The 18,040-nt window shown below is 34.4% G+C and overlaps 4 protein-coding genes across 6 annotated transcripts in view; 2 read left to right on the forward strand and 2 right to left on the reverse strand.

Annotated features, from left to right (window-relative positions):
* Window positions 1-5,031, reverse strand: part of LOC137490909 (uncharacterized) — a 42,965-nt gene extending 37,934 nt beyond the window's left edge. For all 3 annotated transcript variants that reach the window (XR_011010949.2, XR_012402245.1, XM_073947856.1), the window contains exons 1-2: window positions 4,992-5,031; window positions 3,899-4,045 (exon numbers count right to left, since the gene is read on the reverse strand). Coding sequence is in view for 1 of the 3 variants with exons in the window: in XM_073947856.1 (XP_073803957.1) it covers window positions 3,899-3,983 (85 nt within the window). In the remaining 2 variants the exon portion in view is untranslated. The remainder of the gene's footprint in view (window positions 1-3,898; window positions 4,046-4,991) is intronic.
* Window positions 1-18,040, reverse strand: part of LOC101887036 (uncharacterized) — a 491,406-nt gene that overhangs the window by 325,660 nt on the left and 147,706 nt on the right. The window lies entirely within an intron of this gene.
* LOC141375063 (uncharacterized) lies at window positions 9,201-17,230 on the forward strand. The gene is made up of 3 exons (XM_073947855.1): window positions 9,201-9,346; window positions 9,681-9,830; window positions 14,485-17,230. Exons 2-3 carry the CDS (start codon window positions 9,746-9,748, stop codon window positions 15,435-15,437), a joined length of 1,038 nt encoding a protein of 345 aa, XP_073803956.1. The 5' UTR covers window positions 9,201-9,346; window positions 9,681-9,745; the 3' UTR covers window positions 15,438-17,230.
* LOC137491272 (uncharacterized) overlaps window positions 9,681-18,040 on the forward strand; it is a 94,650-nt gene continuing 86,290 nt past the window's right edge. The window contains exon 1 of the mRNA XM_073947731.1: window positions 9,681-10,007. The gene's annotated coding sequence lies outside the window, so the exon portion shown is untranslated. The remainder of the gene's footprint in view (window positions 10,008-18,040) is intronic.

The following is an 18,040-nucleotide window of genomic DNA, read 5'->3' on the forward strand; positions in this document are numbered from 1 at the left end:
CAGTTTTAAACACTGTATTCTTACAGATTTAAGCCTTAGCTGGATACTTCACTTCACTTAGAGCTGTGTTACACACTACATGGAGGGGAATTTTCAAAAACCCATAATATGGGCTCTTTAAGAAGGTAGAGAAAAGGGAGACTAATAATACAACTAAAATTAATATCATATCAGTAACTCCTCTCACTTTAAACTTTTACCTTTTAGAGCTTGTTCTTGTTGGCGCAATATGGGTTTATTACATGTAGGCTATGAATCAGATTATGAAGAATGATTAAAAACATACTTTTTCTTTGTTGCATCCTATCTGTAAGGTGTTTTATTTATTTATCTATTAATTTATTTATTGAATTTTTTAAATAAAAAAAAAAAAAACAAGCCCTACAAATAGCTTCATCCAAAGTATTGGTTCGCCTTTTTCGTTCGGCACGAATCCAAAACGTTCCCAAATTGGCAATGTAACAGGTTTTCCAACATGTTTCATGGCTGAATTTGAACTCGCTGAATCGCCTTTAACATTATTTTCATAAATGTAGTCCTTGGCAACATTTGTGACAAAAAAAAAAAAAAAGCCCGGCACTCTTTTTTTATGTCACTGGAAAACGACTGAATCAGCTGGTGACCGCGAGTCGTGTTGCTGTCATATTCAAGATTTGTAAAATAATACAGCTCTGGATGTAACAGTGACCACAAGTCTCTTTCATCATTAAAAGTTTGCCATAGTCACCTTGACAACCCAAACACTGCTGTCACTCAACAGAAACCCTGCAGTGCTTTCATTTGATTAAAGAATAAAAAAGACGAGACTGAAGTAAAACGCTTTTTCCCGCTCGAGCACACAGCACGCAACAGCAAAACACTCGCGGTTGTTAGTAAACCATTTAACAGATGTCCCTTATGCAGCCAAACTTTAAAAATATATAAAGTATATTTTTTAATCGTTTAACTGATTCCATTAATCGGTTACAAACGCACTCTTTCGGTTAATGGTTAATCGGTTATTTTGAGCATCCCTATAATTAAACCGCACGTGCAGGCTCTGAATTTTTTTTTTTCCCCTCACGGCCGCACGCCGGAGATCCGGCATGGTGCCGGAATACTTTAGCCCTGAATAACAGTAGTAAAGCAAGGTATAGTTACTTTGCATTGCAAGACTAAAGACACGTTTTTATTCACTCACCTTTTTTAGATCATTCGTTTAATCTGTTGTCATGTATAGCTGCACTGCAAAAAAGCTTTTCTTTCATAGTCATTTAGTCTTGTTTCCAGTCCAAATATCTAAAAAAAATCCTAAATCAACACCAGACGAGAAAAACGACATGAGAGAATGAGTGATGCTTAAAACTTCTGTTTGAGATTATATCTCATTAAGATTATTTTTTTTACCCAATTAACAAATAATTTAACTTGTTTTAAGCAAACAATCACTTCATTTTTAGGTGTATTTCTTTTTCAGAAAACAAGACATAATTTCTTATGCTATTTCATGTGTCTTGTATTAATCTTGATTTAAAAATATTGACAGATATTTTTTAACAGGACAAAACTAGTAAGTTTTTATTTTTATTATTGTTATTAATAATAATATAATAACAGCTCAGAGGTGAGCTTTTTTGAATAAAGGGTTGAAAATGAATGCTTTTCTTGTTTTTTTTTTATATCCGATTCATCAATTAATAAAAATATAATAATCGACAGATTAATCGATTATTAAAATAATCGTCAGTTGTAGCCCTAATATATACCTTTACTATTAAGTGCCTATACAGTGAATTAAAAAGGCATCGAATTACAGCAGGTGAATGTCAACATTACTTTGATTAAGCATGAAATTAAGACTTAGCCTGAGAGTTAACCTGCCCTGGACCAGGCTAGTTTCCCAGCAAAGTTGCCAGAGTAACTGAGTTTGAAATATCGTAGATTTGATTTATGAAATTAATTCAGCCATTAATAAATCTGACATATCCAAAATAAGCCTGGCTTTTTCTCTAAGCTTGGTAAATGGAACAGGGCCCTGGTTTAGCATGAGCAGCGTGGAATGTGATTACAGATAACCCCGGATTCTCTTCATCCAGGATTAGAATGACCCAGGGTTAACAATTTAAAGTGTGAAAAGCCCTAAAAATACTCAGCATCCGCTCTCAGGATTAACAGAGCACAATGACAAACAGCAACAATTGTCAATCATGTCATAGTTGTGACCTAATCTCATGCTTTTGTTTTAGAACTTCAGTTGTCTATTGGGGAAATGACCAGAAATAATGAATGGCAGAAAACAGTCACACTACTTGCTCTACAACCAAGTGTGTTCATGTCTATACATACAAAGAAAAATAATAAAATGAGAAAATATGACTTTGCAACATCAAGCAGCATTAGGCATGGGCCAGTATAAGATTCTGACGGTATGATAACCTAAAACAAATTTTCTTCTCAGAAACCTTTAAAATATTTTGGAGCAGTAAACATGTCAGGCTAAATTATTCAAATGAATCACAGATTTCTTTACGATTTAAAACGGCATCTTTGGATATCTTTTCTGCAGGAGATACTGTTGTCCTAAAAAACTTAAACAAAACATAAAAAAGGTACAGCAGAAAATGTTGGCGGTTTTAAAACCTTGACTTTTCCAAACTGCGGTAAACCTTAAATATAGTTATCGCCCCATGCCTAAAGAGCATAACTCTGATTTTAGGATCTAAAAATTAATTCTTTAAAAAAAGTGTCAGGCAAAAAGATTCCAATGGCGCCGCCTGCTGGTACATAAAGAATATGGTCAATATTCTCAGACTGTTCAATGTTTCACTTGAGTGTCTATTTCATTCAGCGTATTTAATACTGGGGGTATCCACAATTTTTGACATACTTTAAACCAGGGTTTCTGCAGGTTTTACCAAGTTAAATTTAAGGCTTTTTATGACATTTTTAGGACCATTATGAATGAAATTTTAGGCTCATGAAGGTCTAAAGGCTAAATAACTTTTCAAATGACCCAGATGAAAAAAGATTTTTATTTGCCCCGTCCAAAAAAAATTATAATTTAAAAGATTTAATAATACAATAATAAATTAATAATATTTTTAAATATATTTTAGATATTTCTTTGAAAAAAAAATTAAATATTGTGTAAAAACAAGCCAGCTCAACTTGTATTCAAATATAAACTTTCTTTATAATAATAAAAAATGGACAAATGTTTTAAAAGTTTAAAAAACTACAATAAACTAAATCTATGCACAACAATCTGTCCAGGTCGATGTCCTCAGCAGTAAATACATGGAGCACATTTAAACAAATGTAATTGTAAGGAAAATAATTAAAACAGATAAATTAGAGTGAAAATTACCTTTTTTAATAAAAAGTTTAAAGATTTATTTAGGTGGATTCTTGGTGATTGTGTGGGTTTTGGCCAGATTGGGTAACAAAACATGAACAAAGGAAAATGAAGACTTGTTTAAAAAAGATTTAAGACCTACAAAACAATATGTCCATAAATTTAAGACACTTTAAGGCTTTAAATTTTGAGTCTTCTATGAGAATACTGTAGGTCAAATATCACCAGCTCAGTTAAACCTTTTTAAATTGATTGTATTTATTTATTAAATAAAGCGCCAGTGCTCAAGGACGCTTAACAAACAGTAGAAGAACAAGAAAAGCAACAACCTTAAGCAGGTAGAGAAAATGGGAGACTAATAATACATAAAAGAATGACAAAAGACATGAGAACAAGTGACAAAAGAAACTTATTTCGGTCTTTCAATGAGTGCTCGTGTGCATTTAGGAGAACTAGGCAGCACACTCAGGGCTGCAAGATGGATTTAATTTAGTATTCTTATTATTAAAATATATCTGAATGAGGATCAAATGACTGAGTTGGTCTTTGAGAATGAAAACCAACCTGTTTGTTCCTGCAGATCTTCCTGTTTGACTGTGAATGTTTCTTCAATCTTCACATCTTCACTCTCCTCTTTAATAAACGGCATCTTTATAACAGTGTGGAGATCAGTCGATTCAGCAGGAGTTTTTCTCTGTGTTTGGACACTTCCTGTTTAAAATGAACAAAACAATAAAAATGTAATGTTTAAAATAAATAAAACAATGAACAGAAACAAAATAACTTCTCTTTAACACTTGCTTCAACAGTTTCGATTAATGAGAGTAATTAACAAAAAGAGATCAGGTAAAACGTTTCTTTAAAACAGTGGTTCTCAAAGTGAGGGTCGGGACCCCCTGAGGGGTCATAGAGGTAAAGTTGGTTTTATATTCACACATTTGTTCATTTAGAAGTCTCTATGTTGTTTACCATGTTACTTTGAATATTCGTTCGGAATTAGCATCCAAGTGTGACTTGAAAACAACATTAACACTGTTTATTTGACTGTGAACAATGTTGCACTTTGATAGTCATTTGCTGCTAATATGATTTCCCTATTTAGAGTTTGCAAATAATACTTTAATGAAATTTTATTATTAAGGGCAAAGTCAGAATGTGCGAATATAAAACCAACTTTACCTCTATAGATAATTGAGGTAAAGTTGGTTTTATATTTGGGTATTCAGACATTTCCCTTAATAATAAAATTTCCTAAAAGTATTCTTTGCAAACTCTAAATATGGAAATCATATTAGCAGCTAAAAATTACCAAAGTACAGTATTGGTTACAGTCAATTAGATAGTGCTAATGTTGTTTAGAAGTCATACTTGCATGCTAATTCTGACAGAATATTTTCAGTAACATGGTAAACAATATAGAGACTGCTAAATAAATTGTTATTTTTGGGATCGCGGGCTGAAAAGTTTGGGAAACGCTGCTTTAAAACTCGCATTACACACAAACAAAAGCCCTCGGTTACTGAGAATAAAATAGTACTACGCTGTATAAAGGGTTGAAATAATATTTCCAACAGCAGGTACATAATTTAGTATCGGATTAAAAACATGAAACTTTAATTAAATCGGGTTATATCCGTAAACATTTAAAAACACAAACCTTTCTCCAGTTGAATCACAGCGCTGAAGCGGCGCCACCTGATGACGTCACACACCACGCCAAAATAAAAGTCTTTTTTAGTTTAGCTTTTTTGCCACTTACTGTTGCAGTCATGACTTATTGATACATTTCTCCCATGTTTTTCACTTTATCCTATTTCTGCTCTCTCTCTCTCTCTCTCCCTCACATTGTAGGTGTTTTATTGGCATGACAAATAACTGTACATTCGTATTGCCAAAAGCAGTGCAACGACACTGCGTAAAAACAAGACAGTGCAAAAAGGGCAGTAGTGCAAACAAATATGGATATAAAATATAATACAGAGAAAACGCAGAAATAAATAAAATAAAAATACATAAATAAAAATAAAAAGATTGATAAAATAAAAAATATTAATAAAAATTAAAATAGATTAGATCTCCCTCACAAACACACACTTTAGTATTTAAAGATTATTTAATCTAAACATTTTAAGACAATTTTGAGAAACTTGTTTTATCCAGTTTATGATGACTTGCATTTCTACAACACATTACTTCCTATTAATATCTGAGTCCAAATCTCATCCTCGTAATTATGACCCCTTATTTTCTTTTCTATTTTTACAAATTCATAGGCCTATATAGTGTTTCTTATTGTTTCAAATGAATTGTCGTCTCTTATTATCTGTGTTCCACGTTTACTGCCATTCTTTTGCAATATCTTCAGTAATAATATTTCATTTACCCTTACTTACAGAAGCATTAAAGGGGGAGTTCACATTAAAAAAATTACAATTCTGTCATTTACTTATCCACTACTTGAGCCAAACCTGTTTGAGTTTCTTTTGCTGAATGCAAATATAGAGAATAGGCTACAGGGTCAAAAAGCAGCCACTATATGGTTCAACAGCTCCTACTTTGGACATGGCTGCTTTTTTCAACATTTTCTGGCACACAAAATGTTCTTGGAACTCGATTACAATTGAACCACTAAAGTCACGTCACAGGTTTTGACAATGTTTTTTGGTTCCTTTTCCAGAAAAAACACTGTCAAACCCTTTGAGCATCTCGGGACTCTTGCTGTCTATGACAGATGAGGGAGCTCTCTGATTTCATCTAAAGTGCCTTCATTTGCGTTCTGAAGATGACCAAAGTTCTCAGGCGATTGAAACAACAGATAGAGGGACAATCGTTCTCGAGAGCCACATCGCACTGCTATTTTCAAATGTATTTATTAATTTTTTATTGCAATAACAACTGGCCATTACAACAAATAGAAATACAGAAACTGATAATCGTGTGATATTACTCATATATTCATTAATTTTCTTTACAGCTTATTCCTTTTATTAAACTGGGGTCACCACAGCAACTCCACACAGAAATGCCAACTGACCCAGATGAGGCTTGAACCAGCAACCTTCTTGCTGTGAGGCGATTATGCGACCCACTGCAACACTGTGATGCCTCACATATGTGTAATTATTTGAGGTATTAAACTGGTATTGGTGAAGAACTATGATTACTAAAAGGCACCATTCAGATGTATTGATCTGGGCAATCAAGCATGTATTGTTATAGACACCTTTGCTTATTTGTCTTAAGAGGTGTAAGGCAGGTCCTGTTCATGTAATATGCTTTAGGCTATCAAGTTGGTATTGGCATGAACAGCTATACCTGTTAACAGGTTTCATATATGTAAAACGATCCTATTCAGTTAATGGTCTTGTCTATTAGGCAGCTATTAATAAAGATGACTGCACATGATGATGAGCCATTTATTTAAATGAATATGTGACACAGATATTTAAAATTCATTGTTGCAAACAAGTTACAGGAGTAGGTGCAGTTGTTGTTTTATGTGATGTTCACCACTGTAATAACACCATAGTGAAACAGAAGTCTGAGAAATGCTGTAGTTGGTGTAGGTGGAGCAGGTTAATCACATTAAAAGTTCTGCATTGTGTAGATATAAAAGTGAACTCTTGTCATTGAATTACCCTGTATAAACTGCCTGTACAATCATTTAACTTGAGATGTAATTATCTTCTAATTATAAATATATAGCTGCATGACAGATTTAATAGTGGACTCCACAAAGGTAAGACCAAAGCTTGAAATCGCATCACGTGAGTGCATGAGACCAATAGAAGATCAAAACATGAGCTATATGGAGCAATCAGTCGCTTTTAGCAACGTCTAATCATATTGTTTTATCCCACCCTTTTTTGCAGCGCTGTACGAAAGAATTTTGCAAGCAAAAACTCTAGTGTGACCACGAACCAACTTGCTTTCAGATTCACTATGCCCAGCTGCTATATATATGTATAGCAACAGGCGTTTCTGTGTGGAGTTTGCATGTTCTCCCTGCCTTCGCGTGGGTTTCCTCCGGGTACTACGGTTTCCCCCACAATCCAAAGACATGCGTTACAGGTAAATTGGGTAGGCTAAATTGTCCGTAGTGTGTGAGGATGTTTCCCAGAGATGGGTTGCGGCTGGAAGGGCATCCGCTGTGTAAAAATTTGCTGGATAAGTTGGAGGTTCATTCAGCTGTGGCGACCCCAGATTAATAAAGGGACTAAGCCGACAAGAAAATGAATGAATAAATAATATATATATATATATATATATATATATATATATATATATATATATATATATATATATATATATATAAAGTTTCTGAATAAAAGTTGCTTTCTTGGTTTCTTTGTGTCGCTTGATTTGTGCCTGTACCATAACAGATCTCTCTTGTTGTGATATGTGTCTTGGTAACCCTTAATGTGTTGTGTTTTGCTCATTGATTCTACTGCATTAAGTGAGTGAGTGCATTTTCCCTCCTTCTCCTGGTTAAGAGATAAAGCTATATAATAGAATTAGTTATATTTCAGACCGTATAAATCAATTATTAGCTACAAAAGATTACTTTTATAATGATTTTAGTTTAAAAGACTTTAATTTGAAGCAAAAAAGATGCTGGAGGACTGGATCAGAAATATGGCACCTGATTGCCTCTGCAGCTTGTACATAACATTTCACAGCACCTGGAATTAACACGAATGAGTTTGAAGTTACAATGTGTCTCATTCATTTGTGATTAATGTACAAACAATTACCTTCTAAGGCCAAAAGTAGCAAAAATCTACAGTATGTGATAGCTCTACTGTGTTAAAAGCAAAAGGTTTTGTCACAGGGTATCTTATATATGCTTTTGTGACTGTCTATGCATATTTGTATGCACAAACACAACTGATAATCAGAGGGGAAAACATCTTTGTAACATACCAAGTGAATAAGAGCATTTGAGAAAGCTGAGCTGCTCACACATGTTCTGTTCCACTAAAAAACTAAGGAAAGAAAACTAAATTGGCACAGAAACAAGTTACATTTTGATCGTTAAAATCTATAGACATTTTTGAAAGAAATAATTGACCTGTTAAGAGTGTGTTGACTGTATTACAGAAGCCAGTAATAAGCTGCATGTGCTTTAAGAGAAATAAAGGACTCTAAACTTACATAAAGAACAAGTTCAGTGATAAATAAATGACTAAAGCATTGCTAATAGTTAGCTCACGTCAATGTATTGACTGAACTTAACACAAATAAAAGCTCAATGTGAAGTTTAGAAATTGTTTCTTTTAACAAATAATAATAATATATCACATTATAATAGTATAAGACTCACATAACTATTATATGAGTGAATGTAGTTGTGTGTGTTGAGATCAGTGTGGTTTGAGTCTTCAATGCTCATTTGCTTCTTAAAACAAAAACCAGCCAAGAAACACTGAAAAGCTTCTACAAAAACTACACACAACTCTTGCATTACCTTTTAACCATGATTGGGAAAAAAAAACTATAAAAATGTGTTTTAAATCGAAATACCTCAACATAGGTGTATCAACATTAACTACAAAATGCAGCAGCCAAAATAAAAATAAGCTTCCATCAAAAATCCTATAAAACAACAGCAACAAATCAAATGAAGATGGCTAAAGTCAACTTATTTTCCCAATACATCATTATTTCTCTGTAAAACTGGTTTGTAAAGCTGCTAAACTTCCCATCCCCCACTGTATGTGTCTTGAGTCTTCACTGCTCCCCACTGCTCATTTGCATCTCTATCCCAGCTTTAATGGGGGCCAATTGAGTCTTATCCAATCACATTCCAGATCCAGTAGCTCAGCAGGGTTGCATCTATATATTTCGTGTTTCTAACGGAGGCTTCATTATCTGATTTAGCTGTAAGAGAACAACTTTGGAGGACAAACTACGATTGTAGATTCCTACATCGGGATTAATACCAACAACAACCTACAAAGAAAAACCCACTGAGGCCTTTTTTATCCCACTTCTTCATTGAAGACAGAAAAGGTGAGTTGCTTATTTTGAATTTACATTTAAATAATATCTGAATGCTAACATTATAAAATGTAAATATGTGTGGATGCATTGTTCAGCATTGTATTAAGTTCTTCAGTCATTTTTAAAAGCTTCTTTACAACTATTCAGTTTTTTGTTTGTTTGTTTATTTGGTTATAAATATTGTTTTTATCCTGACATGTAGTTACGTCACTAGTTTTAATCAGCTCATTTGTGCTCAGACTTACCTGATTTGTTTTTGTTAATTACTCTCATATAAAGAAACTGTTAAAGCAAATGTTAAAGATAAGTTTGTTTCTGTTAATGTTTTGTTAATTTTAAACAGAATAAAGTGTCCAAACACAGAGAAAAACTCCTGCTGAAGTGACTGATCTCCACACTGTTATAAAGATGGTGTTTATTAAAGAGGAGAGTGAAGATGTGAAGATTGAAGAAACATTCACAGTCAAACAGGAAGATCTGCAGGAACAAACAGGTTGGTTTTCATTCTCAAAAACCAACTCAGTCATTTGATCTTCATTCAGATATATTTTAATAATAAGAATACCAAATTAAATCCATCTTGCAGCCCTGAGTGTGCTGCCTAGTTCCCCTAAATGCACATAAGCACTTATTTAAAGACAGGAATGAGTTTCTTTCGTCACTTGTTCTTGTGCCATTCTTTTTCTGTTTTAATAGTCTCCCATTTTCTCTACCTTCTTAAGGTTATTGCATTTCTTGTTCTCCTACTGTTTGTAAAGCGTCCATGAGCACTGGCACTATATAAAATAAATAAAAACAATAAATTAAAAAAGTTTATCTGAGCTGACGATATTTGACCTATTCTATCCTCATAAAAGAGATCTGCTATTACAGTGATAGTGTTGGCTTAGTACTTTCCATTTGCATATGTCACGTTGATCACAATTCCCCCTTTTTTAATCAACTTTTTTATGGGTTTAAAGTTGTTTCTAGTAGTTGTTACTAGTTCTCACAGATAGTAACTGAGTTAGAATGACATCATAGTTATATTAACTAATTACCAGGGCTATTCCCTATTTAAAACCTACAGTGTCTTAAAATGTCTTAAATTTCAAAATCTAAAATTTTAGGCCTTAAAAAGTCTTAAATTTACTGAAATGTTGTGTTGTAGGTCTTAAATCTTTTTTATACAAGTCTTTATTTTTCTTTGTTCATGTTTTGTCACCCAATCTGGCCAAAACCCATACAATCACCAACAATTTATCTCAATAAATGTTAAACTTTTTATTCAAAAAGGTCATTTTAACTCTATTTATTATAATAGTTTAATTATTTTGCTTACAATAACATTAGTTTAAACATGCTCCATGGATTTACTGCTGAGGACATCGACCTGGATACATTGTTGCGCATAGATTTAGTTTATTATAGTTTTAAAACTTTAAAAACATTTGCTCGTTTGTTTTTTATTTTAAAGAAAGTTTATTTTAGAAAAGAGTGTGTGGATACAAGTAGAGCTCTCTTGTTTTTACACAATATTTAAAAGTCAAAGTCACAAAGTCAATTCAGCCACATGTACAAGACATACAGAGAATCGAAATTGCGTTACTCTCAGACCCAAGGTGCTTAACATTAATATAAAATATATATATAAAAAAAAATAGTTTAAGAAAAAAAGAAAATTTAGAAAATTTACAGTATATACATTGCAACAAAGATTAAGATCTTTTGCTAAGAAATATAAAAAATATTTAAATATTATTATTATTCAATTATTATTTTAATATTAAATGCATTAAATTATACTATTTTTTGAGACGACAAATACAAATCTTTTTCATCTGGGGCATTTGAAAAATTCCTTAGTCTAAAATTTCATTCATAATGGTCTTAAATATGTCTTAAAACATCTTAAATTCAACTTGGTGAAACCTGCAGAAACCCCGATTAAAAATACGTCAGAAAACGTGGATTCCCCTAATTTAAAATATGCTGAATGAAATGGACACTAAAACAATTAATTATTATAAAACATTGTACAGTATTCTAAACTATATGTTGTGGGATGACATGAGACAAAACAAACAAACTGAAGTGGAACAATAACATTTAGCATTGCACTGACTACAACTGGTCAACAAACTAGTGTAAAAATATCTTTTGCTGCTTAAGAAATGAAGAAAATCAGCATGCTGATGATATGCAAACATTTGAGTGAGAAGTTCATCAGTATTTACCATATTCTTCATGTACCAGCAGGCGGCGCTATTGGAATCTTTTTGCTTGAGACTTTTTTTAAAAAGAATTAATTTTTAGATCTTAAAAGTGTTATGGTGCTTAGGCATGGGACGATACCCCTTTTCAAGGTATACCACCTCAACGTTTTTCAAACGTCTCATGGCTTCAAACGTCACCACGTGTTCATTGTGTGTCGGCATTATCCTCTGAGGTGAAAGTCATTTATTAAGTACAAAAAAGATTTATGTAGCGTCTTCTACCACTGTGAGTTCTGTTTTTACTATTGATATTTGGCGCCAGTTAATCAGGAAGTGACGATTTTGTTCTCTTTGATTCATTGGATGGAAACGCTGCTTTATTTGCATATCTTTTATGCGATATTCTAGTTTTGCAAATAAATTTAATTTGCATTTTGGAACACCCCATAAAGAAAAAGGGAGAAAGAGAAAAATAAATAAGTCAAATAAATAAATAAAACAGATAAAACAAATTAAGAAGTTAGGGATAAACTCTCACGTAGGATATAATAACCCCTGAGCGTTCAATGTGAGATAGAAAAGGCTGCCAAACCTCATAAAACTTTTTAGCAGAGCCTTAGATGGTGTACTTAAGGTCCTCGAGATGTGAAAACAATTCTAATATCCAATGTTTGCGGGATGGCAGGTTTGTTTGTTTTTTCACCTGAGAAGAATCAGGCGTCTGGCCAATAAAGAATAATACGCAAGGATTTCTGTGATTAGGCTGACAGGTACATTTCTTCTGGTACTGTACCAAAAATTGAGGTCAAAGTATTAGGATCCATATCTTTATTATATATAGATGAAAATTATCAAAAAATATTGGTCCAAAACATTATTGTATTCTAGGGCATCCCCAGAACATATGACTCAGATCTGCTGGCTCTAAACCACATCTAGGGCAAGATGAATCTGTTCCTGGATACATTTTTGCCAGCTTGCTCCTAGATAGGGGAAGCATATGAAGCACCTTAAACTGAAGAAGTCTATCTCACACTTCACTATCTGCACCTTCTATAACCCAGCAGCGCCCCCTGTATACAATTACAGCTGAACTACAACAACAGTAGCATTCAGCAATATGAACAAAATAATACACTTTCTCTTTTCTTTCATTAATTCTTATTTTTGGTGAACAAACACCACAAACTGGAATGAAAGCACAAAGTAGTGAGCGTATTGACACTGGATTAGACGCGTGCTGTTCCATCAGTAACCAAAGTGGGCCCTCATCATTACAGATGTTGGAAAACCAGAATAGTGTTTCTTTAGTCAGTTTGTGTAAATTGGCTGTGCAATAATAGGGTATATGCCGAAGCATGCTAATTTTAATTTGCCAGAAACCTGGGTTAAATGCTTCCGGTGAACTGTATGTCAATGCAAAAATCTGCACGTTTAAGGTCTGTTTTCTTTAGAAATCAGCAATCTCCACTGCTCAAGTGATATCCGATATAAAGTGGGTCTCAGATTGTACAAGAAGCACTGCATTACATTACGTTTTTCCCTGCCTTGTCTTTATAATATGAGCATTTATTTTACCCCAGTATATTCAATTGAGCTTCTGCGCTAGCCTGCCAATTCTGACTGGCCGGCCACCCCTGCTCTACTCGTTTTACACTGCAACCGTTCAGTCAACTTTTCTTTCTCAAGCACACCACATAATGCTGCCCTCTTCAACTCTTCTCCACTTCCTTTATACTCTCACTAATTTCCTTTTTGCCGTCCCATGGGTGAAGACCAATTAAACATTGTTGATTGTTGTTGTAAACTTCTAAGAGCCCAAAAAGCTGGGGGGTACTTTCGGTTGTCTTCAAAGCAAAATACTTTTAATAAGAAGAACCCAACATGGTTGTGGCATCATCGAAAGCAAACTCTAAACTGCACAGCAAACACTACATTTATACATTTTACAGCATGTAGGTTGGGTCAGATGCAAATGAAGTGTTAAACTGCTTTTTCAGTCCTGGTCTCATCATGTTCTGGAGACAGAAACCACCAAACCAGTTGACCGAAAAGAGAAAACAAGTTACACAGCCGTGCTGTGAAACTAACACTTTGCATTACTTTTAAATATAAATTTAAATACCACACTGTCTTCACAGGAAATACCAACTATCATAAATGCATGATTATAAGCTGTCATGGCTTTGCAATTAAAACAATATTTTTATAATAGAGGCCAATGGGGAAAAAACAGACATGAATAAAACAAAAAGAGAGTAAATTTGCCCAGTGTATTGAGTCAAAATAAGATGTTCCCAAATATCAGTTCATTTGCTGAAACAGAGAAGGTTTTGGCCAAACTAAGCCTCAAAATCACCCCAGAATTGATGATAAAGACCCAACAGCACACAATGTGAACGCTGCACATTCTAGCCTTTATGCAGATGCTGTACAGGTATGTCTCATGTATGTGAGGAGGCAAATATTCAGCTGTTTGTTCAGCTTTTACCTCAGAACTTTTTTTTTCTGATGCATTTACCAGTCAGGTACAGAATGAACAAGTATTTCCTGTCTGCTTTACAAATTTTAGAAAAAAAAATTCTTATTATGAATATATACAAATAAATATAGGCCATTTACATCTTTTAAATCTGTGTCTTATCAATATGACCAAAATGACTTTTATAATCAATTATGTAAGGAACTCTAAAAACTGGACTGACACGGTTTCAATTTACTATAACTTCTATGTTAAGTGTCTTTGACACAATATACTTTGTAAAAGCACTAGATAAATAAAGATTAATTGAATCTGCTAAATCTGTACAGGTTGATAGACCAAACATAAAATGATCTGATTTATTTTACATTTAATGTGCATCAAAATTACAGTGTGTAGCCAATGTTTCCAGTGTCTTTTCACTTTTCAGCTTTTGATGAGTTTTTAAGACTTAATGTTTGTTTTTTCAGACCTAATTAAAGAGAATGAGGGGAGTAAAGAGGAGGAACATCATGTCAAAATTGAGGAAAAAACTAATTTACAGACTGATGTTATTTTGAAAAGTAGAGACAAGAATCATTTCACCTGCACCTGCCCTCAGTGTGGAAAGAGTTTGGCAAGCAAAAGCAAACTTAAGATTCACATGATGATCCACACTGGAGAGAAACCATTTACATGCACTCAGTGTGGGAAGAGTTTCAACCAATCATCATCCTTTAATCAACACACGAGGATCCACACTGGAGAGAAACCATTCAAATGCACTCAGTGTGGGAAGAGTTTTAACTGCTCATCACACCTCAATGACCACATGATGATCCACACTGGAGAGAAACCATTCGCATGCACTCAGTGTGGAAAGAGTTTTCGGCAATCATCATCCCTTAATCAACACACTAGGATCCACACTGGAGAGAGACCGTTCACATGCACTCAGTGTGGGAGGAGTTTTAAATGCTCATCACACCTTAATCACCACACGATGATCCACACTGGAGAGAAACCATTCAAATGTACTCAGTGTGGGAAGAGTTTCCGCCAATCATCATCCTTTAATAAACACATGAGGATCCACACTGGAGAGAAACCATTCACATGCACTCAGTGTGGGAAGAGTTTTATCTGCTCATCACAACTTAACGAACACATGAGGATCCACACTGGAAAGACACCATTCACATGCACTCAGTGTGGGAAGAGTTTCAGTCAGTCATCATACCTTAATAGACACACAAGAATCCACACTGGAGAGAAGCCATTCACATGCACACTGTGTGGGAAGAGTTTTAACCGCTCATCGCACCTTAATAAACACATGAGGATCCACACTGGAGAGAAACCATTCACATGCACTCAGTGTGGGAAGAGTTTCTGCCAAACATCATCCATTAATAAACACATAAGGATCCACACTGGGGAGTAACCATTCACGTGCACTCAGTGTGGGAAGAGTTGCAGCGAATCAACATCCCTTAATTTACACATGATGCACCACACTGGAGAGAAACCATTCACTTGCACTTCAGCCGTGGTCACACTGGACTTTTCTCTCCATAGACTTCCATCAAGTGTGCTGCAAGCCTGCGTTTGAGTGAAGGTCTCGGCCGTTAGATTGCCCCTGGGGGCTGGCTGCAGTACAAGTCATAAAGCCCGCCTCCTCCATGTTAATGAAGGAGACTTGAGCCCAAATAAAAAAAATAATTACACTTGCAATAAAATGTCTCGAAAGATGGTTCTGGTCGATTAAGGCACTGGTTATTGTGCTGAAATAGGTGCAGATCTTCATTTTTGTAAACAGTTTGTTTTTAGCAGTAATTTAATGCTGGGCGTGTCATCGTGATTGACAGATGTGATTGACAGCTTCTCAAAGCAGACCGTCTGAGCTTCGGCAGTAGACTGAAGTGTTATTTTTCGATTTCTGTGTTTTTTTTTACCATGACAAAATGAGTTCAGCAGTAAACTATAGTTTCTGACATACATGATCCTGGTGGAACACTGTTTATTCGCTAAGGTCAGGGCTTTTTTTCGGGCTTTATTAGTTTGCTTATACACGCCTAGCCACCCAGATAGCAAAATACACTCAGGCAAGTTCCGGCTAGATTCTCGCCTGCCGGAGACTTACCCCTCAGACTGACTACCTCTGCTGGACCTACTCCGGATGCCTGGACTCACTGCCCGATTCCAGCCCGAGTCAATCGAGTCAGATGCGGCGGCCGAGCGAGCCGGCGCTACCGCATGCGAGCCGGAATCAGCCCGCGACGCCGCGAGTAGGTTATGCGCTGCGGCCCGGAGTTGGCGCGATTGAATCTTCATTATATAAAACCCTCACCTTTGTTAACGTTATTACATCCATTCATTTTGATATGACAGCAAACGCAGGCTACTTTGTAAACGCAAAGTGTATCACTGAGTTTAACCTTTGAATAAAGATGCAAACAGCATACATAGCAATTATTTAAATAAAGGACAAAATAAAAACCTGTATTGATTGCACAAGTATTAAATAATAATACAATTGAATACATTTTGTAGTGCACAAGAATTAAGAAATATAAAAATTACAATAAAACTGCACAAAACAATAAACTAATTTAAGTACAGGGAAAATACAGGAGATCGTTAGCAGTAATTCTTTATGTGTCTAAAATAATAATTTCCACCTTGATCTCCTGTAAGGTTATTTGAACTTGCTTTACAGGATGTCTCTGCATTTTAAGTTTCGGCATGTTATTAAGTAGCTAATCTACTGAATTTGCTGTTATAAAACATTATAAGGTTCTTGAAACCGAATCTTATATAGCCTAATAGAGCTGTAAATGTTATTAATTAATTACATTATTTACTGTTGGCATTTTATTTAAAAACTCCAACTAACATTAAAATAAATGTAAATTCCTCGTTGCCAGATATAATGAAGGCATCGAATAAACCAAATGAAAACGGAGGCAAAAAATAAAAATAAACAATTCAAGCGAAAATCAATAAACAATATACTAGCGATGTTGCAGCACATTGTATTAATAGTGCAAATTTTTTTTGCACAAACTGACAAATTGCAGGGTTGGGATGTGTAAATATCCTGTTGATATTTAGAAATCTTGCTGTATTTATCTTCTAAACACACGATTGTTCCCGCATGGTAAATGGTTATGGTGTGTAGGCTATATTTTGGGTTCTGTTGATGGCTAATTAAAAATAAAAACCTTTCTAAAAATGTACTTGTTGTTTATATGTTATTGTTCAAATTTTAGAGAATATACATATTTTAGAGAATATATTATTTGTGCTGATATTCAGGCTTGAGTGTATAAAAGATCGTTTATTTCTGCAGTCCAGCATGTATTGCTTTTATTAAAGTATAACAGCTTAAATCACACCATTTTTAAACCATATATTATTCTGTGTTTTTAAATGTAAGTGCTTTTGTTTACATCAGCGAGCCTTTGTTATACACGTCAGCCCCTTTAATTCTAACATCTGTATATGGTCGGCCAAACATACGCATGATCGTTCGGTCGTGTGTTCTATTGTTCCAGCTCATCAAACGTCGGCTCTGCATCGGTTAACGACCAGAGGCCGACGAAGCACTTCATAAACACTTTATCTCTCGTTCCACTGAAGGAATCCGGCAACATGTTTGGTTTACAAGTAAGTTTTTGCGTGCATAATAAATTAGACAAACGCAACATGCATCCTGTCTATTGCGTCGGTCGGTCCAGCTTTAAAAAGCCTACATTAATGCATTAAAACTGACCAAAAATGCCTACAATACATGATTTCAAGTCATTGTAATTTTTAAGTATTTTTTTTCATTGTTATGCTTTTTTAATAATGAAAACAGGGTTTTTTCCCGGTGTAAACTGCTGTTTGCTTTTTTATAGTGGCTTTAAAAAAAAAAATTCCCAGTGCGAGTTAAAATCAAAGTCTGTTCTGCATTTAGGCTGTTTAATTAAAATAAACACCTTTTAAAGAGTGACATCTTATATATATATATATATATATATATATATATATATATATATATAT

Source organism: Danio rerio, chromosome 4, assembly GCF_049306965.1.
Source record: "Danio rerio strain Tuebingen ecotype United States chromosome 4, GRCz12tu, whole genome shotgun sequence".
Lineage (NCBI taxonomy): Eukaryota > Metazoa > Chordata > Actinopteri > Cypriniformes > Danionidae > Danio > Danio rerio.